Raw genomic sequence first — 21995 nt, forward strand, 5'->3', positions numbered from 1 at the left:
AGTGAACTTTAGTATCAACAAACCATCCATGTCACTAACTTTCTTAAGTCTCTAGATGCTCATTTTTCATTTTTATTGGCTCTCTTCGCTATTTGATTTTTAAAATTAGCATTATATTTATCTTGGAAAACAAATTTAAAGCCTTTGTGGAATAAATGTGGACTAATCAATCAGTTAATCTATCCTTATCCAGCTAGGATCCAGGCCTATAAGTTGTTTTGTTCATCATTCATCCTTAATGATGGTGAGCCCAAAAGCCTAGCGCACTTCACCTCAGCACCAACCTGATCATCTAATAGCATAATTTCTATGTGAAAGCTTGTGTCCATTAATCTACATTCCCAAAAAATTAATTTAAGAGAATTCTCTATGAAATTGACCCTTGTGCACTCTCTCTTTCTTTTTTCTCCAGCTGTGAGCTCTAATTCTAGTATGTGTTATTAATAGAGTCACATTAATGTTGACTTCCTCACATAGCTTCCTTTTTTAGTCTTTAGTTATTTAGGTCTTACGCAACTTATAGCTGACTGTAGCTGAACCAAGAGTTTTTAAAATTGTTTTTCTCCTCTGATTAGAATGGCATCAGCAGGAAAGTTCGCTTTTTAGCTGACCTATGAGAAGGAAAGATGCTGACTCACAGCCTTTAGACCAATGTTCAGACCTATTTGGAAGTTGTCAACCGTCTCTATAGATTGTTTGCATGCCTCTGTATGTGTGCACAATAGACCTCGGTGGATGGGCATAGATCATGTTTGTTTTATATATCCTGGAGAGTTCAGTGCCCTACACAAGTGCACAACTAGTAAATATTCAGCCAGCAGAGGGAGCTCTCAGTAGGTTCTGAGAGCATAACTTTTAGGAATCCCCTCCCATTACAGGCACGTTTCAGAGAGCTCAGTAAATGCCTGATATTATTTGACAGGCTCATTTATCTCCCACTCAGGATTTTTTTTTCATGCTGCACCGTAAATCACTATGCAGTCTAAAAAGTTATAATCCTGAACGCCAGTTATCATACTTATCCATGGCTGGGTTAGATCTATTTTGCTGAAAGGCTATCCCCCTTCATTGTCTTGTGTAATATTAGGTTCTCCAGAAACGTCCTGAAATTAAATGAAAGAATGTATGAGAAGGCCCCTAGAACGAGTTGACACCTTGAAATAATAATATTTTGGCATTCTGAACATTTCTATTATAAGTACCTCAATACTATCGTGGTTTTTTTTGTTTTGTTTTGTTTTAAATGCTTTCAGAATATTCTTCTTAAGAATACTCTTACAGTCACATGCAAGAATTCATCAATGACCCTTTAGACCAGAACTGGCTGTGCAGATTGCCCATTCCTACTGAAAGTCAGGAAATTCATAGCACACTGGAAAAATTGATCATATTTCTAAGGATAAGCTAAGTACTATGGTAAACAATCTTCGCAATTTAAGATAACAGTTTATTTATCACGTCCTGATCCAAGGGGCTGCCCTCTGTGTAGGCATCCAGGAAACCAGCTCCTTTCTCATCCCCTCTGTCTCTTGTCCTCCCCTGGATCCTTTGCAACCCACTGACAGACAAGGAAGACTGTCTCAGAAGATCTTTTTAGGAATCACATCTGGAAATAAACATAATGACTTCCGCAATAGTTTCATGCCAGGATCTGTCACATGGCCCGTTATTGGAAGTGCAGCCTAGTGATGGACCCAGAGGGGACTGAAAAAGGGTGTGACAAACCTACAACTATCCTGCCACCAGGGACATAACTCAGGTTGTTGGAAAACTTTGAATTTTGTTGTACAACAGAGCCGCTGATCCACCTCCCAAATGTGTAGTGAATGGGTATGCAGAAGTGAAGAATCCCTAAAATGTTTGCGAGTTGCTTTTCTAAATTCTTAAGCCAGTCCTGTTTTGTTCCCTTTTCCTTCTATCTTTTTTGCTTCTTTCTATTTATCATAGAATTCTTTTGCAATGTGCCCTATTTTAATTTTAAGAACAGTGAAAATTATGGAATTTTTTAAAAAATCCTGTTTCTTCTTTTATTTACAGTTCTGCACACACATGCCCCCCCCCTTTTAAGTTCAAAGAGCAAATGATAACATCACCATAGCTGTATATATTGAGGTATCAGGTAGTGTACCGCTGTATGCTCAGGAGTAAGAATGCCTGGCTTTGAATTGTCACTAATAATCTGGGAAAACTTTTGCTAGTTACTTAACCCCTCTGTGCCTCACTTTTCCCACCCATAACTTTGTAAGGTTGTTGTGAAGATTACATTAATACATACATAACACCTTTACAATAGTGACTGGCACATAGTAAATACTCCATCAATTATAGCAGTTACATTTTAGGACTGTCAAGATTGATTGCTCATCAAATATAAACTATTTAAAATAACAGTGGACTTGCTTGCACTGCCTGTAATCTTGAAGTCCATATGCTTTTTTGACAAAGTGATTGGAAGGCTCCATATATCACCTAAAATATAAGCTGGCACTATTTTCACTTTTCTAGTCATTGAAGCTAAGGGATTAATTGTCCCATTTATTTGGCATGGTTTGCAGAGAGTTGAGGGTGAATGAGAGGTTTCCTTTTACAACTAGAAAATTACTTAAATCTGCATTAAATAATCAGATATTTTGCTGTTTATTTTCAAATCATACAAATTATCCTTAATCATCTTTATTTGCTCCAGTAAGAATTACACATAAGGAGATTCAGTTCTCTCAACAAGTCACAGTACTCTGCATTTCCTTTCCCAGATCTCCGAAGATTTTTCAGTGCTTAATGCTTCTATCTTAGATTATCTTTTCTGTTCTCCAAGTTTGTTGCTTATTTGTTGTTTTGTTTTTTGTCTTCAGCTGGGAGTCAGGTTATCAAGTTATAATCCAGTGCAATTAATTCCTAGCTCATTGTTTTTAAACAGACTGAGTCTTACAATTTACAATCTTACACTCTTACAATCATAAAGTGATTTCTTATGCTTTTAAAAAAAATGCCAAAAATAGCAAAAAGCCAACCAAAAGCAAGAGAGTTCTGCCAATATTTCTATATGCTGTTTAATTTGTCAATTTTTTCCTTTGTTCATATAAAATATTTGTTGTCCTATAATAGCTTGTATTTAATTACTTGACAGAAATGTTGTATAATGTTACAATGAGGTTTTCCACCCATTAGCTTATTCTAAGTCTCACGTTCTAAGAGCAGCAATTTAATTTTAGTAATATTTTTTAATCTCCCTATCCTCCATTCTTCTGGCCTATAAGGAATTAACGACCTACCAATAGAAAAAGGACACATTCTAGGAGTAATTATTTTAAAATGTAGTATCAAGAGTATTAAGTAAAAAGTATATAGAAAATAATCTAAGAAAAATTAAAGATTGTGAAAAAATGGCTTTTATTTTTTAACACATAGTATGCATTGTAACTGTAAGGGGAACACAAAAGTTAGTGAGGTATGGTTCCTGGTTTATGCCTTCAGTAAGATTTTAAACTAGCTGGAAATGATTCAGATATAAGTTAAAGACAACTAATAACATGAGACATCAAAGAGAGTATATGAAGTAAATATGCTACAAGAATTAAAAGAGGAAAATGAGTAGTCATGAAACACAGAAGACATATTCAGGAATACTGAATGACAATATTGAGATAGCAAATTCATACAAAAGAAGCAAGAAGTTTAAAAGATGGGTGGAATAGATCAGATGGATGGAATTTGCTACAGGCCACTGGCACCACATATATCATTTGCCTGGCCATATTGTGATCATTTTCAGGAGGACATAGCACAGCATGCATATATTTAAAATTCACCCTTCCTCCAATTTAATCAGGAAAATAAGACCAAAAAATAGTAGCTATTTGTCTAAATTAGGAGTTTATAATTCAAATATATTTATTTCCTTAAAAATGTGAAAAAATAGGGACACCTGGGTGGCTCAGTTGGTTAAGTGTCCTACTTGGGCTCAGGTCATGATCTTGCAGTTTGGGAGTTCGAGTCCCGCATCAGGATCTGTGCTAACAACTCAGAACATGAAGCCTGCTTCGGATTCTGTGTCTCTCCTCTCTCTGCCTCTCCCATGCTCTGCTCTATCTCTCTCTATCTCTCAATAATAAATAAACATTAAAAAAATTTTTTGAAAGGTACTCACTTTAAAAAAAAAATGTGACAAATACTAAAAATGCAGTTTAGGTATGGGCATTTAGAAGTAAAATGCTTTTCTAAAGGAATCTATGGTGAGTTATGAGCAAGTATATGAAAATTGGCAATAGATTTTAAACATGAGATTTGATCTACTCCTATTGGATCATTTCAGTCATACAGATTCAGTCATAACTGTTCTGTGAAGGGTTCATTAGCCAATTTGAATCCCATTTCACTTGATAAAACTTTCCAGGACTGTTTTTTGTCTAACACAACTTCTCATTTTTTTCCACAGCCACAGCTTGTGATGGCAGGTTTTTGTTGACTGGAACTTCTGGGTCCTTCCAGGCTGTTCATTACCCAAAGCCTTCTAAATCAAGTGTTGTTTGCCAGTGGATTATACGGTAATATATCATCTTCTATTCCCTGTTGTTAAGTCATAAAGTCTTTCCCTGATACAATAAGTCTTACCACCTATTGTAGTCTATTTTTTAACAATCATTTTCACTGGCTATGAAGCAGTCTTCCCAACTGATAACCTGTCCTAGAAGTTTCTCTCTCATTCTTCAAAAAGGTGTTCTATCCTATGGGTAATACTGTCTAATTAATGGGGCCATCGTAGGATTCTGTGGCAAACTTTCTCCCCCTTATGATTGGCACAAATCAAGGGTTGCCAAAGGGAACAGCACACATTTATATCTATATACTGCAATATATAATATTTCCCATTACTTGCATCCTGGCCACCAAGGATTCTTTTCTCATTATGCCAGCATCTATATGAAAATATCCTCTGATGTGATTTAGTCATGGCAGATTAAGAGTTGGGGACACCCTCTATACACATCCTACTAGACAATAGTAGCTAGATCTTGAATAACACTAAGATCAGTTAGCATGTCAAATACATGATACTGATCTCCAAGCTCTTAATTCAATCCACTAATTCAATCATTATGATGATCCAAATAATTAAACTGCTGAAGACTGATTGACCTTAATGTTTATCTAAGCATTTTGCACACAGGAGCAGAATCTGATGTTCCTCCCAGACTCCAAAGGAAAATAATTTGTACTCAAATAAATAAAAGCAAAGCTGAAATAAACTCATTATAACTTTTTAAGTTCAGTTTAAATAAGTTAATGAGCAATATAAATTTTAAAAAAATCATCTTAAGCCACTGATCATTTTTCTCCACAGAGCATGAAGAATAAACGTTCTCTGGAATTCACTTTGATAAATGACATTCTAGTTAGTTCATTTCTCTTAACAGCTGGGTAGGACTGTGGTTTCCCGATCCAACTTACTGTATAATAGTTTTAATCATTGTGATGACTCACTAGAAAACTAGGAGAATCAACATTACGACTGATTAAAGAAGGTTATAAGGCAATGCCAAACACATTCTTGCCAACCATGTATGATAGAAAATGGTTCCATAAAGATTCACAGTGTTGTTTCCCAGTGTAGACATACCCCAGAGATAAGATGGGATATGAAGGGAAATTCGTATTTCCCTTCAAATTCATGAAGGGAAGAACATTCTGTTCTCTTTAAATAATTTCTATTTTGGAGTTCAGCCACATGTAAGATATGTTTTCATGCTCTAGACAACATGTTACTTGTATGCCAAAGATAAGATTTTGTATTAAAAATGACAGCTCACTTGTCAAGTGAAGAATTAACCAATTTGGGGGATATTGTTTCTAAAAGAATCAGATCAAATTTAAAAAGAAGCATTTATAAATGGCTATTAGCATTGATTATAAGTAAAATAAAAATATTCTATTCCTTACTTAAAATGTCAGCAGAAAGGTTTAGAAAAATCTTAAATTACTTTCTCTGAAAATGGAAAGAACATGAATCCTAAATTATTTCTTCATGCAATCTTTGAAATTTTATTCACACCAAATAAATATAATTTAATTGTTAAATTTAATTGTTAAATGCTTAATAAAACTGGATCAAACTTGTAGGAGAGTTTATAAGGAGAACCCAACAAACTTTTGCCATAGTAGTAATATCATTTATGTAACAATCACACTATGTTAATTAAGGATTTGCATGGTTCTATTCTTTTTTACCTTTTTTTCCATTACTTAATTTTTAAAACCATTTTTAAGAAATACACCAGTAGTGCAGCGATGATTTCTAAACCCCAAAGGACCTAAAATGTTACCCTAAACACTGTACTTCAAGATGAAATCATGAATTAATTAATCATATAAACAACCTAAGTATTTTGTTTTTCTTCTTGAAACTGATTACTACAATGGTGATGCATTGTCTTTGATAGCTTGTTTTTCCTAATGATGATCAAAGGGGGTCATAAAGATAATCATGTTTCCTATAAGCTTGAAGACCATTAAATGGTGGAGAAATGTTTAAGATGCAATTAAACTATATTTTGGGCTAGACCAGCCCATCGTTGGAATTATATTAAAACTACATTTAGCAGAGAATCAAATATGAAGAATATGAGCACTCGAGACAATCTGTATGAATTCAAATCTTCCCTCTACAGATTCAAAATATGTGATCTCTAGCTAATAACTAAATCTCTTTGACCCAAAATTTCTACATCCTTAGAGTTCAACATCTCTAAATTCAGAGGCCAAAGTCATTATTAAATGGAGTAATGAATGTAAAGGGCTTAGCCCCATATTAAAGTATCAAAAAAACTGGGCTTTAAAAAGATTAGCTATTGATACAAAAATACAAAATGCATAAGTTATATTTAGAAAAATACCCATTCCCTTAAAAATCAGAAGATAACCATGTCTACATTATAAAAAATAGATATTATATTTCCTAATTAGTCTTCTATCTATAAATGACCAAATTTTTATTGCAAGTTGGCTTTTCTGAGTCAGAAGAAATACTCACTAGTTTCTCTCTTGTACCTTCAACTTTATACATAAAGAAAAGTAAAGGAATCCTGAAAGCAAAATTTCCTAAGGAGCTTCTCTTGTATCTCTTAGCTTTATAGCTTAAAAATAACACATGAAGGAAAATTCATTTTATTCTTCCCTAAAGACATCAAAAGTTCAATTAAAAAGCTAGAAATCACTCTGAAGCCTACTTCATTTCTTCTTCCCAGGTCTTCTTAAACTTTGACACTGGAGTCCTGAGGTCGCGCTAGCAGTCTCACTCACCCACCTCTAAACTGACCTAACTGAGGCAGAATTTGTATAAATGGCTGCCACCATTTGCAAGATCACATAAGAACTGACAAGATTTCATATGTAGAAAATCATAAAAATACACACACAGAGACAATCTGTTAGAACTAATAAATCAACAAAGTTGTAGTATACAAAATTCATATAAAAAATCATGTGTGTTTCCATACACTAACAATGAATAGTCCAGAAAAGAAATTAAGGAATAAACCTATTTACAATAGCACCAAAAAGAATAAAGTACCTAGGAATAAACTTAACCAAGGAGGTTAAGACTTGTACACTGAAAACTACAAAACATAGTTGAAAGAATTTAAAGAAGACACAAATAATGGGAAGACATCTCATGTTCATGGATTAGAAGACTTAATATTATTAAAATGTAATAATATATTAATGTCCATACTACTGAAAATGATCTATGGATTCAATACAATCTCTATCAAAATCCTAATGGCATATTCTTACAAAAATAGAAAAAAAGAATTCTAAAATTCATATTAAATCATAAAAGACCCTAAATAACCAAAGCAACCTTGAGATAAAGAACAAAGCTGGAGGCCTCATACTTCCTGGTTTTAAAATACATTACAGGGGCACCTGGGTGGCTCAGTCGGTTAAGCGGCCGACTTCGGCTCAGGCCATGATCTCACGGTCCGTGAGTTCGAGCCCCGCGTCAGGCTCTGTGCTGACAGCTCAGAGCCTGGAGCCTGTTTCAGATTCTGTGTCTCCCTCTCTCTCTGCCCCTCCCCTGTTCATGCTCTGTCTCTCTCTGTCTCAAAAATAAATAAACGTTAAAAAAAAAAAATTAAAAATAAATAAATAAATAAAATAAAATACATTACAAAGCTACAGTAATCAAAACAGCATGGTACTAGCATAAAAACAGGTACATAGACCAATCGAACAGAATAGAGAGCCCAGAAATAAACCCACACCCTATGGTTAAATGATCTTTGTTAGGGGTTCCAGGACTACACAATGGGGATACAACAGTCTCTTCAACAAACAGTGTTGGTAAAACTGGATATTCACATACAGAAAACTAAAATTGGACCCTTATGTTACACCATAGAAAATCAACATAAAATGGATTAAATACCTAAATGTATGACCAGAAATCATAAAATTCCTAGAAGAAAAGATAGGAAATACATCATGCATACACCAGCCACATACCACACATGAATCACACATATAGCACACAAATACACATAATATTCACACAAGACACATACCACACACACCACATATAAACAACACATATACAACAAACACCACAAATACAACACACATACCTATTGCATGTATCATACACGAACACCATTTGGAATGCCACACATATCACACACATGAGACCCACTCAGTACACACATACATACAAACACCATATTCACCCCACACATAAACAACAAATATGCAATCAACACACATACCACAAATCCACCACACCCATATCAACCAAATACCACACAATCATATCTCACATACATAAAAAAAAAAAATAGAACTCTTCATAACATTAGTCATCACAGTGATTTCCTTTAGTTGCATAGACAACTAAAGCAAAAATAGACAGGTGGCATTATGTCACATTAAAATCATTCCACACAGCAAAGGAAGAAATCAATAGAGTAAAAAGGCAACCTATGGAATGGAAGGTAATGTTTGCAAGCCATATATCTGATAAAGTGATAATACCCAAAATATATTAGGAACTACTACAACTACATAGCAAAAAAACAAAACCAAACAAAATAAAAACCAAATATCTAATTTAAAAAATGGACAAAAATCTCAAATAGGTACCTCTCCAAAGAAGACATACAAATAGTCAACAAGCATGTGAAAAGTTGTTCAACATCAACAATCATCAAGGATATGCAAATTAAAATCACAATGATTAAAAAAAAACCAGAATGTTATAAATTTGGTGAGGAAGTGGAGGAAATAGAACCACGTGCACCATTGATAGAATGTGAAATGGTGTGGTAATGATGGAAAACAATACAGAGGGGTTCTTCATAATTTTAAAAATAGAACTACTGTACGATCCAGCAATCCCATTTCTGGATATTTATCCAAAAGAGTCAAAATCAAAATCTCTAAGAGATATTTGCAATCCCATGTTCACTCCCACTGCAGCATTATTCACAACAGCCAAGGAGTGGAAACAACCTCAATGTCCATGACCGAAGAATGAATAAAAAAAAATGTGGTACATACATACAAGGGAATATTTTTCAGTCATTAAAGGAAGGAAATCCTGTCATATGCAACAACATGGGTGAACTTTGAGGATATCATATGAAGTGAAATAAACTTTTTACAGAGGGCCAAATGCTGCATGATTCTATTTATATGAAGCATCTAAACTATTCAAATTCATAGAGACAGAAAGTAGAATGCTGGTTTCCAGGGACAGAGGGAGGGTGAAATGGGGAGTTACTGTTCAATGGTATAGAGTTTCAGTAACACAAAGTGGAAAAAGTCCTAGAGATCTGCTGTACAACATTGTGCTTATAGATAACAGTTCTGGATCATAAGCTTAAAAATTCATTGAGCATCAATCTCATGTTATGTGATTTTTAAATCACAATTAGAAAATACACCCAAATTTTAGAATGCATGAAGAGTTTTGACAACTTGTTAAGAGTGTAGTAACCTATTTTTTTGCTTAATTTAGTGTAAATCAAGGACTCTCCATTAAACTGAGCTTCGATGACTTTAATACATATTATACAGATGTATTAAATATTTATGAAGGTGTGGGTACAAACAAGATTTTAAGAGGTAAGTTAAAACAAATATACAATCCATTATCAAAATGAAAATATGTAGTAAACTCTTTGAAGTGATGTGTTTTGACTTTGATTTTAAACTGAATATGGACTTGAAATTTAAGTTACTGAAAGGAAAAGGCAAAACTGGTTTTCATTATAAAAATGAACAATTTAGTTCCCTATGTGATCAATCTTCTTAGTAGTAAAATGGTTACTATTTCACATTACCCTCTTCTAACTATTTTTTAAAATAAGGTGGAATTTTCCAAAGAAATATAATTGTGTCTTTGGCTACTATGCTTTGTTTCTCCCCATTAAGCAAAATTCAGACAAACATCGAAAAACATTGTTCTCATTTTCTCTAACATTGCATTGGTTATAAACTCACAGATTGTCTTCCTATTTTCAACATGCACTCTACTATTCAGTCTTTTGCAAGACTATTATGAATACAGCGAGTAAAACAATGGCTACCCCAGGATGTAGGCTCATTAAATGATAGGTATAGGTGGTATTGTCCTTTCATAACCATTGTCATTATATACATGGACAGTAATAGAAGCCGAATAGAGGGCGGGGAATTCACTAACATACATGTGCCCACTGTATTCTGTCTGGTCCAATCGTTATATGGGTAGAAAGACAAAAAAATACTCGTTTCTATTATTGTGACCAAACTTTAGCCATTATTAGTGTGGCATGAGCAATACCTGATAGAGCCAAATTTTTAGTTTTATAACTGCTTAGTTTGTGTGTTTCTTAGAGGAACTTTTTCAATAAAGGGATGCATCTTTTCTTTTTATGAGTATATAGTGTTGTGCGGCTAATAATTAAAAACAAAAATATAGCTTTTTCAAACCATAAATATGTATAATAATTTGAGGTTTTCTAACACTTAGGAGAAGAGATATTTCAATTAACCAATTAATCATTACTAGTGCTCATTATACTGAGTGGTATAATATAGATTGATGAATCAATTGATAGAATAATAAATTGATGATGGACAGAAGGATGGATGGATGGATGAACAGATCTATAAGTATATAATAGTCATTCATTTTTTTTTGTAGCTTCTCTCTGGGAAACCAATCCTGGCACAATTAGGGTCTTTTCCAACCAGGTTACTGCCATCTTCCTTATAGAATCTGATGAAAATGATTATATTGGATTTACTGTGACATATACTGCATTTAATAGCACAGAGCTTAATAGTAAGTATTGTTTATTATTTAGCCTTTGAATTTTAAGATGCTTTAATATTGTAATGGAATTTTAAAAGTAGCAGAATTTAAAGTTTTAGAACAATGTCATAATTTGTTTTATTATGCAGGTTCTTTAATGAGTATCTCATGTATAGCTCTCTCTCCTTGATACTTCGGAAAATTGAGAAATTAGAAAATAGTTCATGTTCTTCAAAAGAATCAAATAATCAATTCCAGAAAAATTACAAAGTTTCATATATGTATACACACACATATGCATAAAATTAATTCTGAGAATATTCCAGAATATTGACCAATATTCTGGGTAAACCAATAGAGATCAGATGTAAAATTAAAGAATACTAAGAAAAAGAAGCTTGCTTTGCTAAAGGCCTACTGGGATATAGGAAGCATATTAATTTAAGACAGTTGGCAACAAAAAGCTATTTTTTTCAACTAAATGGAATGAAACAGAATGAAGATGAATTAAAAAAGACTATGTGCATGACACTTAATTATAGATATACAAGACTGTATAAGACTAGATTATTTTTGATGCAATCAGTTACAATTAGTCACACTGTGGACTAAATTTGAAGTATTTTCTTCCTCTCTTTTTTTTTAATTCACAGATTATGAGAAAATTAACTGTGATTTTGAAGATGGCTTTTGTTTCTGGGTCCAGGATCTAAATGATGATAACGAATGGGAAAGGATTCAGGGAAACACCTTTCCTCCTTTTACTGGACCAAATTTCGACCATACTTTTGGCAATTATTCAGGTATAATTCATATTTAATTCAAAATTAAAGGGAAGCTGGTGTTTTCTGCAGTTTAATGTGAACAGCATTAAATTAAAAATAGTCTTTTCAGATTTTCTTTTTTAAAAAAAATCATGGACTAACAAATGTTTTGAAGTGAAAATGGTAATCAAATAGGCCAGCAAATGAGAATATTTCAAAAGATATATTATTTTACCCAGTATATGGATGAAATATGGAAAAGTACACAGAGGCTATTCCAGATTAGACTTAGGTTGTTGGGAGGAGCCAAGATGGCGAAACAGCATGGAAGTTTTTTGTGTGTCTCGCGTCCATGAAATACAGCCAGACCAACACTAAACCATCCTACACACCTAGAAAACTGATTGGAGGATTAACACAACAATCTGCACAACCTGAACCACAGAATTCAGCAGGTACGTGGTGTGGAGAGGTGAACTTGGGGACAGAAGCCGGCGGCAGGCAGGGAGCTGCGTTTGTAGGTGGAGAGAGGACGGAGACTGGGGGGGGGGCAGAGCATACGGGAAAAGCACCCCTCCCCAAAAGCAGCTGGAGAGAAAGTGGAAAATTGGAAACAGCCACAGGGACTAAACTAAAAATGGAGAAAGGAGAAAGGAGAGGGTTTAAATTCCATTAAGACTGTAAACAAGGGGAGCGCAAAGGTTGCAACTCCACAGCTCCATACCTGTAGGTGCTCTGAGTGGAAAGGGCGAATCCCCAGGAGCAGAGTGGGGTCCAGGGGTTCTCGGGCCACACGGAGAAAAGCGGTTCCACTGCTGGAAGGACATTTGGTGGAGACTGTTGAAGCCACCTGGTCCCAACAGATCCCAGAAAATGGCCACATTCGCTGGTTCTGGAACAAGGTCTTTAAGGGTGAAGCCTGGTGCCAGATGTGTGCTGTGATTTCCCATAATCCCTGAAATGCTGCTGCTACACTATCGCATGAAGTTTTTCTGGGTGGGCTGGCACCTGGCTGCAGTCTCGAGGAACCAGCAGCAGCAGGGTCCCGCAAGCTTTCCTGGGTGCAGTTGGCATTCAGCCATTGCTCGGTGACGGTGAGACCCTCCTGCAGAGGGGCGGAACGGGTCAAAGCCGCAGTCTTTCAGAAGTAAGGGGCCGGGGAAACAGCCGCATCTGAGACAAAACTCGGCAGAGAGGTATGGCCTGGGGCTTGGTCACGGACAGTGAAGAAACAAGGAGTGAATGAAACCTGAAGACAGAGGATGGGTGCGCGATTGCTGATCCGGGAGAACAGTTCCGACACTAGAGACTGGATACTTGGGTGACGCAAGTTTCACCCATCCCGCGCATGCGCATATGCACTTACCAGTGCGGCAACAATCCACCCCAGTAGGCTAGCAGCGCCATCTAGAGGAGAATGGAGCCATTACACTGAGCCCCACCCAACTGGACCAACCTCGCTCTTCAAGAACACAAGTCTCACCTCCTACTTAGTTTAAGGACTATGAAGTGTTACATAGTCTGACTTCTAGGGGAAAATGAAGTAATTCCAGTCCTATTTCAATCTGTTAGCAGGTCCATCTATTCAATTTTCCTTCTTTGTTTTTTTCTTCTTTTTTTGTCTTTTACACTACTTTTCTTTTTCTTGAATACAGAAAGAGAAAAAATTCATTTTTATTGTCAATTTTTATTAAAAATATTTTGCTTTAATTTTTTAAATATATTTTTTACTTTTGTGTAAATGTTTTCAAATTCTATCTTACTTCCATCATTTTATTTTAGTCTACTTCAGTGTATTCGCCTTTTCAAAATTTCAAACGATTTCCTTTTTTTTAACTTTTTCTTTTTTCTCTTTTTCATTTATTTTCTTTTTCGTGAATGCAAAGACAAAAACTTCATTTTTACTTTCAATTTCTATTAAAAATATTTTCTTTAATTTTTTTTACTATTTTTTTGCCTATGCAATTTTTTTCAAATTATATTTTACTTCCATCATTTTATTTTAGTCTGCTACAGTGTATTCACTTTTTCAAATTTTCAAACGATTTTTTCTCTTTTTCATTTCTTTTCTTTTTCTTAAATACAGAAAGAGAAAAATTCATTTTTATTTTTTATTTTTATTAAAAATATTTTTCTTCAATTTTTTTCTACCATATTCTTTACTTTTGTGTAAATTTTTTCAAATTCTATTTTACTCCCATCATCTCATTTTAGTCTACTTCCGTGTATTCATTTCTTCAAATTCTCAAACAATTTCCTTCCCCCACCTTTTTTTTCTCTAATCTGTCAAACCACTTTCAACACCCAGACCAAAACACACCTAGGATCTAGCATCATTTATTAGATGTGTGTGTATATGTGTGTTTTTAATTTTTTAATATTAATATTTTTTCATTTTAATTTTTTTCATTTTAATTTTTCTACATCATTAATTCCTTTTCTCCCTTCAAAATGACAAAATGAAGGAATTCACCCCCAAAGAAAGAGCACACAGAAACGACAGCCAGGGATTTAACCAACACAGATACAAGCAAGATGTCTGAACCAGAATTTAGAATCACAATAATAGGAATACTAGCTAGAGTCAAAAATAGATTAGAATCCCTTTCTGCAGAGATAAAAGAAGTAAAAAATAGAATGAAATAAAAATGCTATAACTGAGCTGCAATCACGGATGGATGCAGAGACGGCAAGGATGGGTGAGGCAGAACAGAGGATCAGCGATATAGAGGACAAACTTATAGACAATAATGAAGCAGAAAAAAAGAGGGAGATTAAGGCAAAAGAGCACAATTTAAGAATTAGAGAAATCAGTGACTCATTAAAAAGGAACAACATCAGAATCATAGGGGTCCCAAAAGAGGAAGAGAGAGAAATAGGGGTAGAAGGGGTAGGGGAGCAAATCATAGCAGAAAATTTTCCTAACCTGGGGAAAGACACAGACATCAAAATCCAGGAAGCACAGAGGACCCCCATTAGATTCAACAAAAACCAACCATCAACGAGGCATATCATAGTCAAATTCACAAAATACTTAGGCACGGAGAGAATCATGAAAACAGCAAGGGAAAAAAAAAGTCCCTAACCTACAAGGGAAGACAGATCAGGTTTGCAGCGGACCTATCCACAGAAACTTGGCAGGCCAGAAAAGAGTGGCAGGATATATTCAATGTGCTAAATCAGAAAAATATGCAGCCAAGAACTCTTTATCCATCAAGACTGTCATTCAAAATAGGAGAGATAAAAAGTTTCCCAGACAAACAAAAATTAAAGGAGTTTGTGACCACTAAACCAGCCCTGCAAGAAATTTTAAGGGGGACTCTCTGAGGGGAGAAAAGATGAAAGAAACAAAGAAAGAAAGAAAGAAAGAAAGAAAGAAAGAAAGAAAGACTAGAAAGGACCAGAGAACACCACCAGAAACTCCAACCCTACAAACAACATAATGGCAATAAATTCATGTTTCAGTACTCACTCTAAACATCAATGGACTAAATGCTCCAATCAAAAGACACAGGGTAACAGAATGGAGAAGAAAACAAGATCCATCTATATGCTGTTTACAAGAGACCTACTTTAGATCTAAAGACACCTTCAGATTGAAAATAAAGGGATGGAGAACCATCTATCATGCTAATGGTCAACAAAAGTATGGAGTAGCCATACTTATATCAGACAATCTAGACTTAAAAATAAACACTGTAACAAGAGATGAAGAAGGGCATTATATTATAATTAAGGGGTCTATCCACCAAGAAGACCTAACAATTGTAAACATTTATGTGCCAGATGTGAAAGCACCCAAATATATAAATCAATTAATCACAAACATAAAGAAACTCATTGATAGTGATACCATAATAGTAGGGGACTTCAACACCCCACTCACAGCAATGGACAGATCATCTAATCAAAAAATCAACAAGGAAACAATGGCGTTGAATGCCACACTGGACCAGATGGACTTAACAGATATATTCAGAACATTTCATCCTAAAGCAACAGAATATACATTCTTCTCCAGTGCACATGGAACGTTCTCCAGAATAGACCATATACTAGGACACAAATCAGCCTTAAGTAAGTACAAAAAGACTGCGATCATACCGTTCATATTTTCAGACAACAAGGCTATGGAACTCGAAATTAACCACAAGAAAAAATTTGGAAAGGTAACAAAAACTTGGAGACTGAGGAACATCCTACTAAAGAATGAATGTGCTAACCAAGCAGTTAAAGAGGAAATTAAAAAGTATATGGAAGTCAATGAAAATAATAACACCACAACCCAAAACCTCTGGTTCACAGCAAGGCAGTCATAAGAAGAAAGTATATAGCAATCTGGGGCATCCTAAAGAAGGAAGAAAGATCTCAGATACAAAACCAAACTTACATCTTAAGGAGATAGAAAAAGAACAGCAAATAAAACCCAAAACCAGCAGAAGACAGGAAATAAAAAAGATCAGAGCAGAAATTAATGCTATCAAAACCAAAAGACAGTAGAACAGATTAATGAAACCAGAAGCTGGTTCTTTCAAAGAATTAACAAAATTGATAAACCACTAGTCAGTTTGATCAAAAAAAAAAAAAAGGATAGGACCCAAATAAATAAAACCAAGAATGAAAGAGGAGAAATCACAACCAACACAGCATAAATAAAAACAATAATAAAAGAATATTATGAGAAATTATATGCCAATAAAATGGGCAATCTGGAAGAAATGGACAAGTTCCTAGAAACTTATACACTACCAAAACTGAAACAGGAAGAAATAGAAAATTTGAACAGACCCATAACCAGTAAGGAAATCGAATTAGTAATCAAAAATCTGCCAAAAAACAAGAGTCCAAGGCCAGATGGCTTTCCAGGGAAATTCTACCAAACATTTAAGGAAGAGTTAACACCTATTCTCTTGAAGCTGTTCCAAAAAATAGAAATGGAAGGAAAACTTCCAAACTCTTTCTATGAAGCCAGCATTACCTTGATTCCAAAATCAGAGACCCCATTAAAAAGGAGAACTATAGACCAATTTCCCTGATGAACATGGATGCAAAAATCCTCAACAAGATATTAGCCAACCGGATCCAACATTAAAAAAATTATTCACCACGACCAAGTGGGATTTATACCTAGGATGCAGGGCTGGTTCAATATCCATAAAACAATTAACGTGATTCATCACATCAATAAAAGAAAGGACAAGAACCACATAATCCTCTCAAAGATGCAGAGAAAGCATTTGACAAAATACAGCATCCTTTCTTGATAAAAACCCTCAAGAAAGTAGGGATAGAAGGAGCAAACCTCGAGATCATAAAAGCCATATATGAACAACCCAATTCTAATATCATCTTCAATGGGAAAAAACTGAGAGCTTTCCCCCTAAGGTCAGGAACAAGACAGGGATGTCCACTCTCACCACTGTTATTCAAAATAGTATTGGAAGTCTTAGCCTCTGCAATCAGACAACACAAAGAAATAAAAGGCATCCAAATCGGCCAGGAGGAGGTCAAACATTCACTCTATTCAGATGACACGATACTCTATATGGAAAACCCGAAAGATTCCACCAAAAAACTGCTAGAACTGATTCATGAATTCGGCAAAGTTGCAGGATATAAAATCAACGCACAGAAATAGGTTGCTTTCCTATGCACCAACAATGAAGCGACAGAAAGAGAAATCAAGGAATGATCCCATTTATAGTTGCACAAAAAACCATAAAATACCTAGGAATAAATCTAACCAAAGAGGTGAAAAATCTATACACTGAAAACTGTAGAAAGCTTATGAAAGAAATTGAAGAAGACACAAAAAGATGGAAAAAGATTCCATGCTCCTGGATAGGAAGAACAAATATTGTTAAAATGTCGATACTACCCAAAGCAATCTACATATTCAATGCATCCCTATCAAAATAACACCAGCATTCTTCACAGAGCTAGAACAAATAATCCTAAAATTTGTATGGAACCAGAAAAGACCCAAATAGCCAAAGCGATCTTGAAAAAGAAAACCAAAGCAGGAGGCATCACAATCCCAGACTTCAAGCTGTACTACAAAGCTGTCATCATCAAGACAGTATGGTACTGGCACAAGAACAGGCACTCAGATCAGTGGAACAGAATAGAGAACCCAGAAGTGGACCCACAAACATCTGGCCAACTAATCTTTGACAAAGCAGGAAAGAACATCCAATGGAATAAAGACAGTGCCTTCAGCAAGTGGTGCTGGGAAAACTGAACAGCGACATGCAGAAGAATGAACCTGGACCACTTTCTTACACCATACACAAAAGTAAACTCAAAATGGATGAAAGGCCTCAGTGTAAGACAGGAAGCCATCAAAATCCTCGAGGAGAAAGCAGGCAAAAACCTGTTTCATCTTGGCCGCAGCAACTTCTTACTCAACACGTCTCTAGAGGCAAGGGAAACAAAAGTAAAAATGAACTATTGGGATCTCATCAAAATAAAAAGCTTCTGCACAGCAAAGGAAACCATCAGCAAAACTAAAAGGCAACTGACAGAATGGGAGAAGATTTGCAAATGACATATCAGATAAAGGGTTAGTATCCAAAATCTACAAAGAACTTATCAAACTCAACACCCAAAAAACATAATCCAGTGAAGAAATGAACAAAAGACATGAATAGAGATTTCTCCAAAGAAGACATCCAGATGGCCAACTGACACATGAAAAAATGCTCAACATCACTCATCATCAGGGAAATACAAATCAAAACCAACATGAGATACTATACACTTGTCAGAATGGCTAACTTTAACAACTCAGGCAACAACAGATGTTGGTGAGGATGCAGAGAAAGAGGATCTCTTTTGCATTGTTGGTGGGAATGCAAGCTGGTGCAGCCACTCTGGAAAACAGTATGGAGGTTCCTTAAAAAACTAAAAATAGAACTACCCTACGACCCAGCAATTGCACTACTAGACATTTATCCACAGGATACAGGTGTGCTGTTTCGAAGGGACACATGCACCTCCATGTTTATAGCAGCACTATCAACAATAGCCGAAGTATGGAAAGAGCCCAAATGTCCATTGATGGATGAATGGATAAAGAAAATGTGGTGTATATATATATAATGGAGTATTACTCGGCAATCAAAAAGACTGAAATCTTGCCATTTGCAACTATGTAGATGGAACTGGAGGGTACGTGAAATTAGTCAGTCAGGGAAAGACAAAAATCATGACTTAACTCATATGAGGACCTTAAGAGACAAAACTGATGAACATAAGGGAAGGAAAACAAAAATAATATAAAAACAGGGAGGGGGACAAAACAGAAGAGACTCATAAATATGGAGAACAAACTGAGGGTTACTGGAGGGGTTGTGGGAGGGGATGGGCTAAATGGGTAAGAGGCACTAAGGAATCTACTCCTGAAATCATTGTTGCACTATGTGCTAACTAATTTGGATGTAAATTTTAAAAAATAAAAAATAAAAGCAGTTAAAAAAAAAGACATAGGTTTTTGTCCTAGATTTACCACTAATTATTTACTAACTGGATGCATAGGAGACAATCAACTTTCCTGAACTTTGGTTTACTTTGCCTTTATTTCATTTTCTGATTGTTTATTGCTAGCATATAGAAATACAGTTGAGTTTTGTATATTGGTCTTGGACCCTGCAACTTTGCTGAATTTGTTTACTAACTCTGATAGTTTTTAAAGACTTTCCTACAATTTTCAGTATACAAGGTCATGCTATCTTAGAATGCAGATATAGAGATAGATCTCCTTCTTCTGAGGAACTGTCTTAGTCTGTGTAAGCCTCTATGACAGAATACCAAGGCTGCTTGGCTTAAACAATAATTGATTTCTGACAGTTTTGCAGATTGGAAGTCTGTGGTCAGGGTGGCGGCATGGACAGGTTCTGATGAGAACACTCTTCCTGGGCCACAGCCACCTGCCCTGACACTGTGTCCTCACACAACAGAGAGAGACAGAGAGTCAGGGAGAGACAGAGACAGAGCACTCTCTCTTATTTCTTCTCATAAGGTCACTAATCCCATCATGAGGGATTCACGTTCATGACCTAATTACCCACCTCCAAACACCGTCACAAGATGAGTAGGGTTTCAATATATAAATTGTGGAGACACAAACATCAGTCATAGAAAAAAGACTGTGGAAGAGCTGATTCTAAAGCATGGTCCTGAGAGAAATGGTTGTGATTAGTAAATACCTCTTCATGTGAATATCAGTTGGATTTCAGGTAGAAAGATAACATTGGAGATGATAATAGTTGATGGAGAAGTCCAGAAATCATGGGGAATTATCAGAAGATAAGGAAATCATACTGGGAAGACTGCTCATGAAAACCTTAGAAGCATGTATTTATAATACCAAATTAATCACTGAATGGAGAATTCAAATCTAGAAGTAATGCATATTTTACAAAGTAAGGAAAATTACAGAAAGGGCAGAATAGCAATTTTGGAATTTAGCTAATTTTCTTAGACAAAATCCATCTCCAACAATATGACTTGTCAATAGGTTACGGATGAGAATATGGTTCAACTCCAAAAACACATATTATAATCTGCCTCTAACCTGATAGGGCTCTAGGCATTGAACACACAGATCTCATATCACTACTTATCACCATAAAGCCTGTCTGGAACCTCCAAGTCAAAATCTTTCTTTCTGTTAAGCATTTTAAACACCTCTTTTGTTTTTCCTGTTATGTAGTATTATATTTTCTTATTTTTTTTCTTTTCACTACAGTATTCTCTTCAGAAATGAGGAACTTGTCTTTTTCATCTTTGAATTCCTAGTGCCTTCTCAGTGCCTGAATCTAATTAACATGTAAAAATATTTGGATATATGAATGAATGTCTTCAACTCTGAGTCAATAAGTAATTTCTGAATGAGTTATTGACTGTGAGAAATTGCTTATAACATAAAAATAACCTGATGACATGTGCATTTAAATATATTATCAATGCTGGGATGCCTGTGTGGCTCAGTCAGCGAAGTATCCAACTTTGGCTCAGGTCATGATCTCATGGTTCCTGAGTTTGAGCCCCACATCAGGAATCTGTGCTGACAGCTCAGAGTCTGGAGCCTGCTTCCCTCTCTCCTTCTCTCTCTGCCCATCCCCTGCTTGCACTGTCTCTCTCTCTCTCTCTCTCTCTGAGAATAAATAAACATTAAAAAAATTTCTTTTAAATATATTATCAGTGGCCGTTTCTATTGCAGACATCAATATTCTCATTTTCATAACCTAAAAAGTAAATAGCTGATTTAATGTCTATTGGGAATGATATCTGGAAAGAGGACATTAAAGAGTTCGTTTTCTCAGGGCAAAAAATGTATCTGACTAGTCCTGTTCCTTTGGACAATGGCCTCCCTGGAATAACAAAATATGGCTCATCACACTACTTCAACTTGATCAAAATATTGCATGATAAAAAATGACTACTTTTGATCTATTTTTAATCTATTTCCATAGTCATCATTAAAAGCCCCAGTTGAATAATTCTTCCACTCCTTTACTCAAGTAATATTTTTTGAGCCCCAGTGCCTATTCAAGGCACTCAGTATATATCTTTGAGTAAAACGAAACCAGATTTTCTGAGATTATGTAACATATATAGTAAGGGGAAAAAATTTTTAATTTAAAACCTTACAAAATAGAAACTAAGCAATCCGCATGACAAATAATTACAACTTGTGGGTATTGTAAATGTGAATGAGTGCTCTGAGAAAATGTAGAGTTTGGTAAGGACGGCGGGTAGGGCAGGTGTGCAGGAGTGCTGGTGTAGACTAAAAGAGGGTGATCAGTTGGATCTCATAGAAAAGTGACAGTCAAAAGAAAACTTTATGGAATAGGAGGAATTGACTATATAGATTATTCCAGACAAGGAAGAAGAAGAGCAAAAACTTTAAAAGGAGTATGCCTGACCTATTTGAAAAA

The 21995-nt window shown here is 35.3% G+C and overlaps 1 protein-coding gene across 1 annotated transcript in view; it reads left to right on the plus strand.

Annotated features, from left to right (window-relative positions):
• The window catches only part of TMPRSS15 (transmembrane serine protease 15), a 121189-nt gene that overhangs the window by 28741 nt on the left and 70453 nt on the right, over positions 1–21995 (plus strand). Inside the window, exons 8-11 of the mRNA XM_019467770.2 lie at positions 4436–4544; positions 10010–10116; positions 11180–11320; positions 11944–12093. Of these exons, the coding sequence (XP_019323315.2) occupies positions 4436–4544; positions 10010–10116; positions 11180–11320; positions 11944–12093 (507 nt within the window). The remainder of the gene's footprint in view (positions 1–4435; positions 4545–10009; positions 10117–11179; positions 11321–11943; positions 12094–21995) is intronic.

This window comes from Panthera pardus, unplaced genomic scaffold (genome assembly GCF_024362965.1).
Source record: "Panthera pardus isolate Hobbes unplaced genomic scaffold, ASM2436296v1 HiC_scaffold_16, whole genome shotgun sequence".
Taxonomy (NCBI): Eukaryota; Metazoa; Chordata; class Mammalia; order Carnivora; family Felidae; genus Panthera; species Panthera pardus.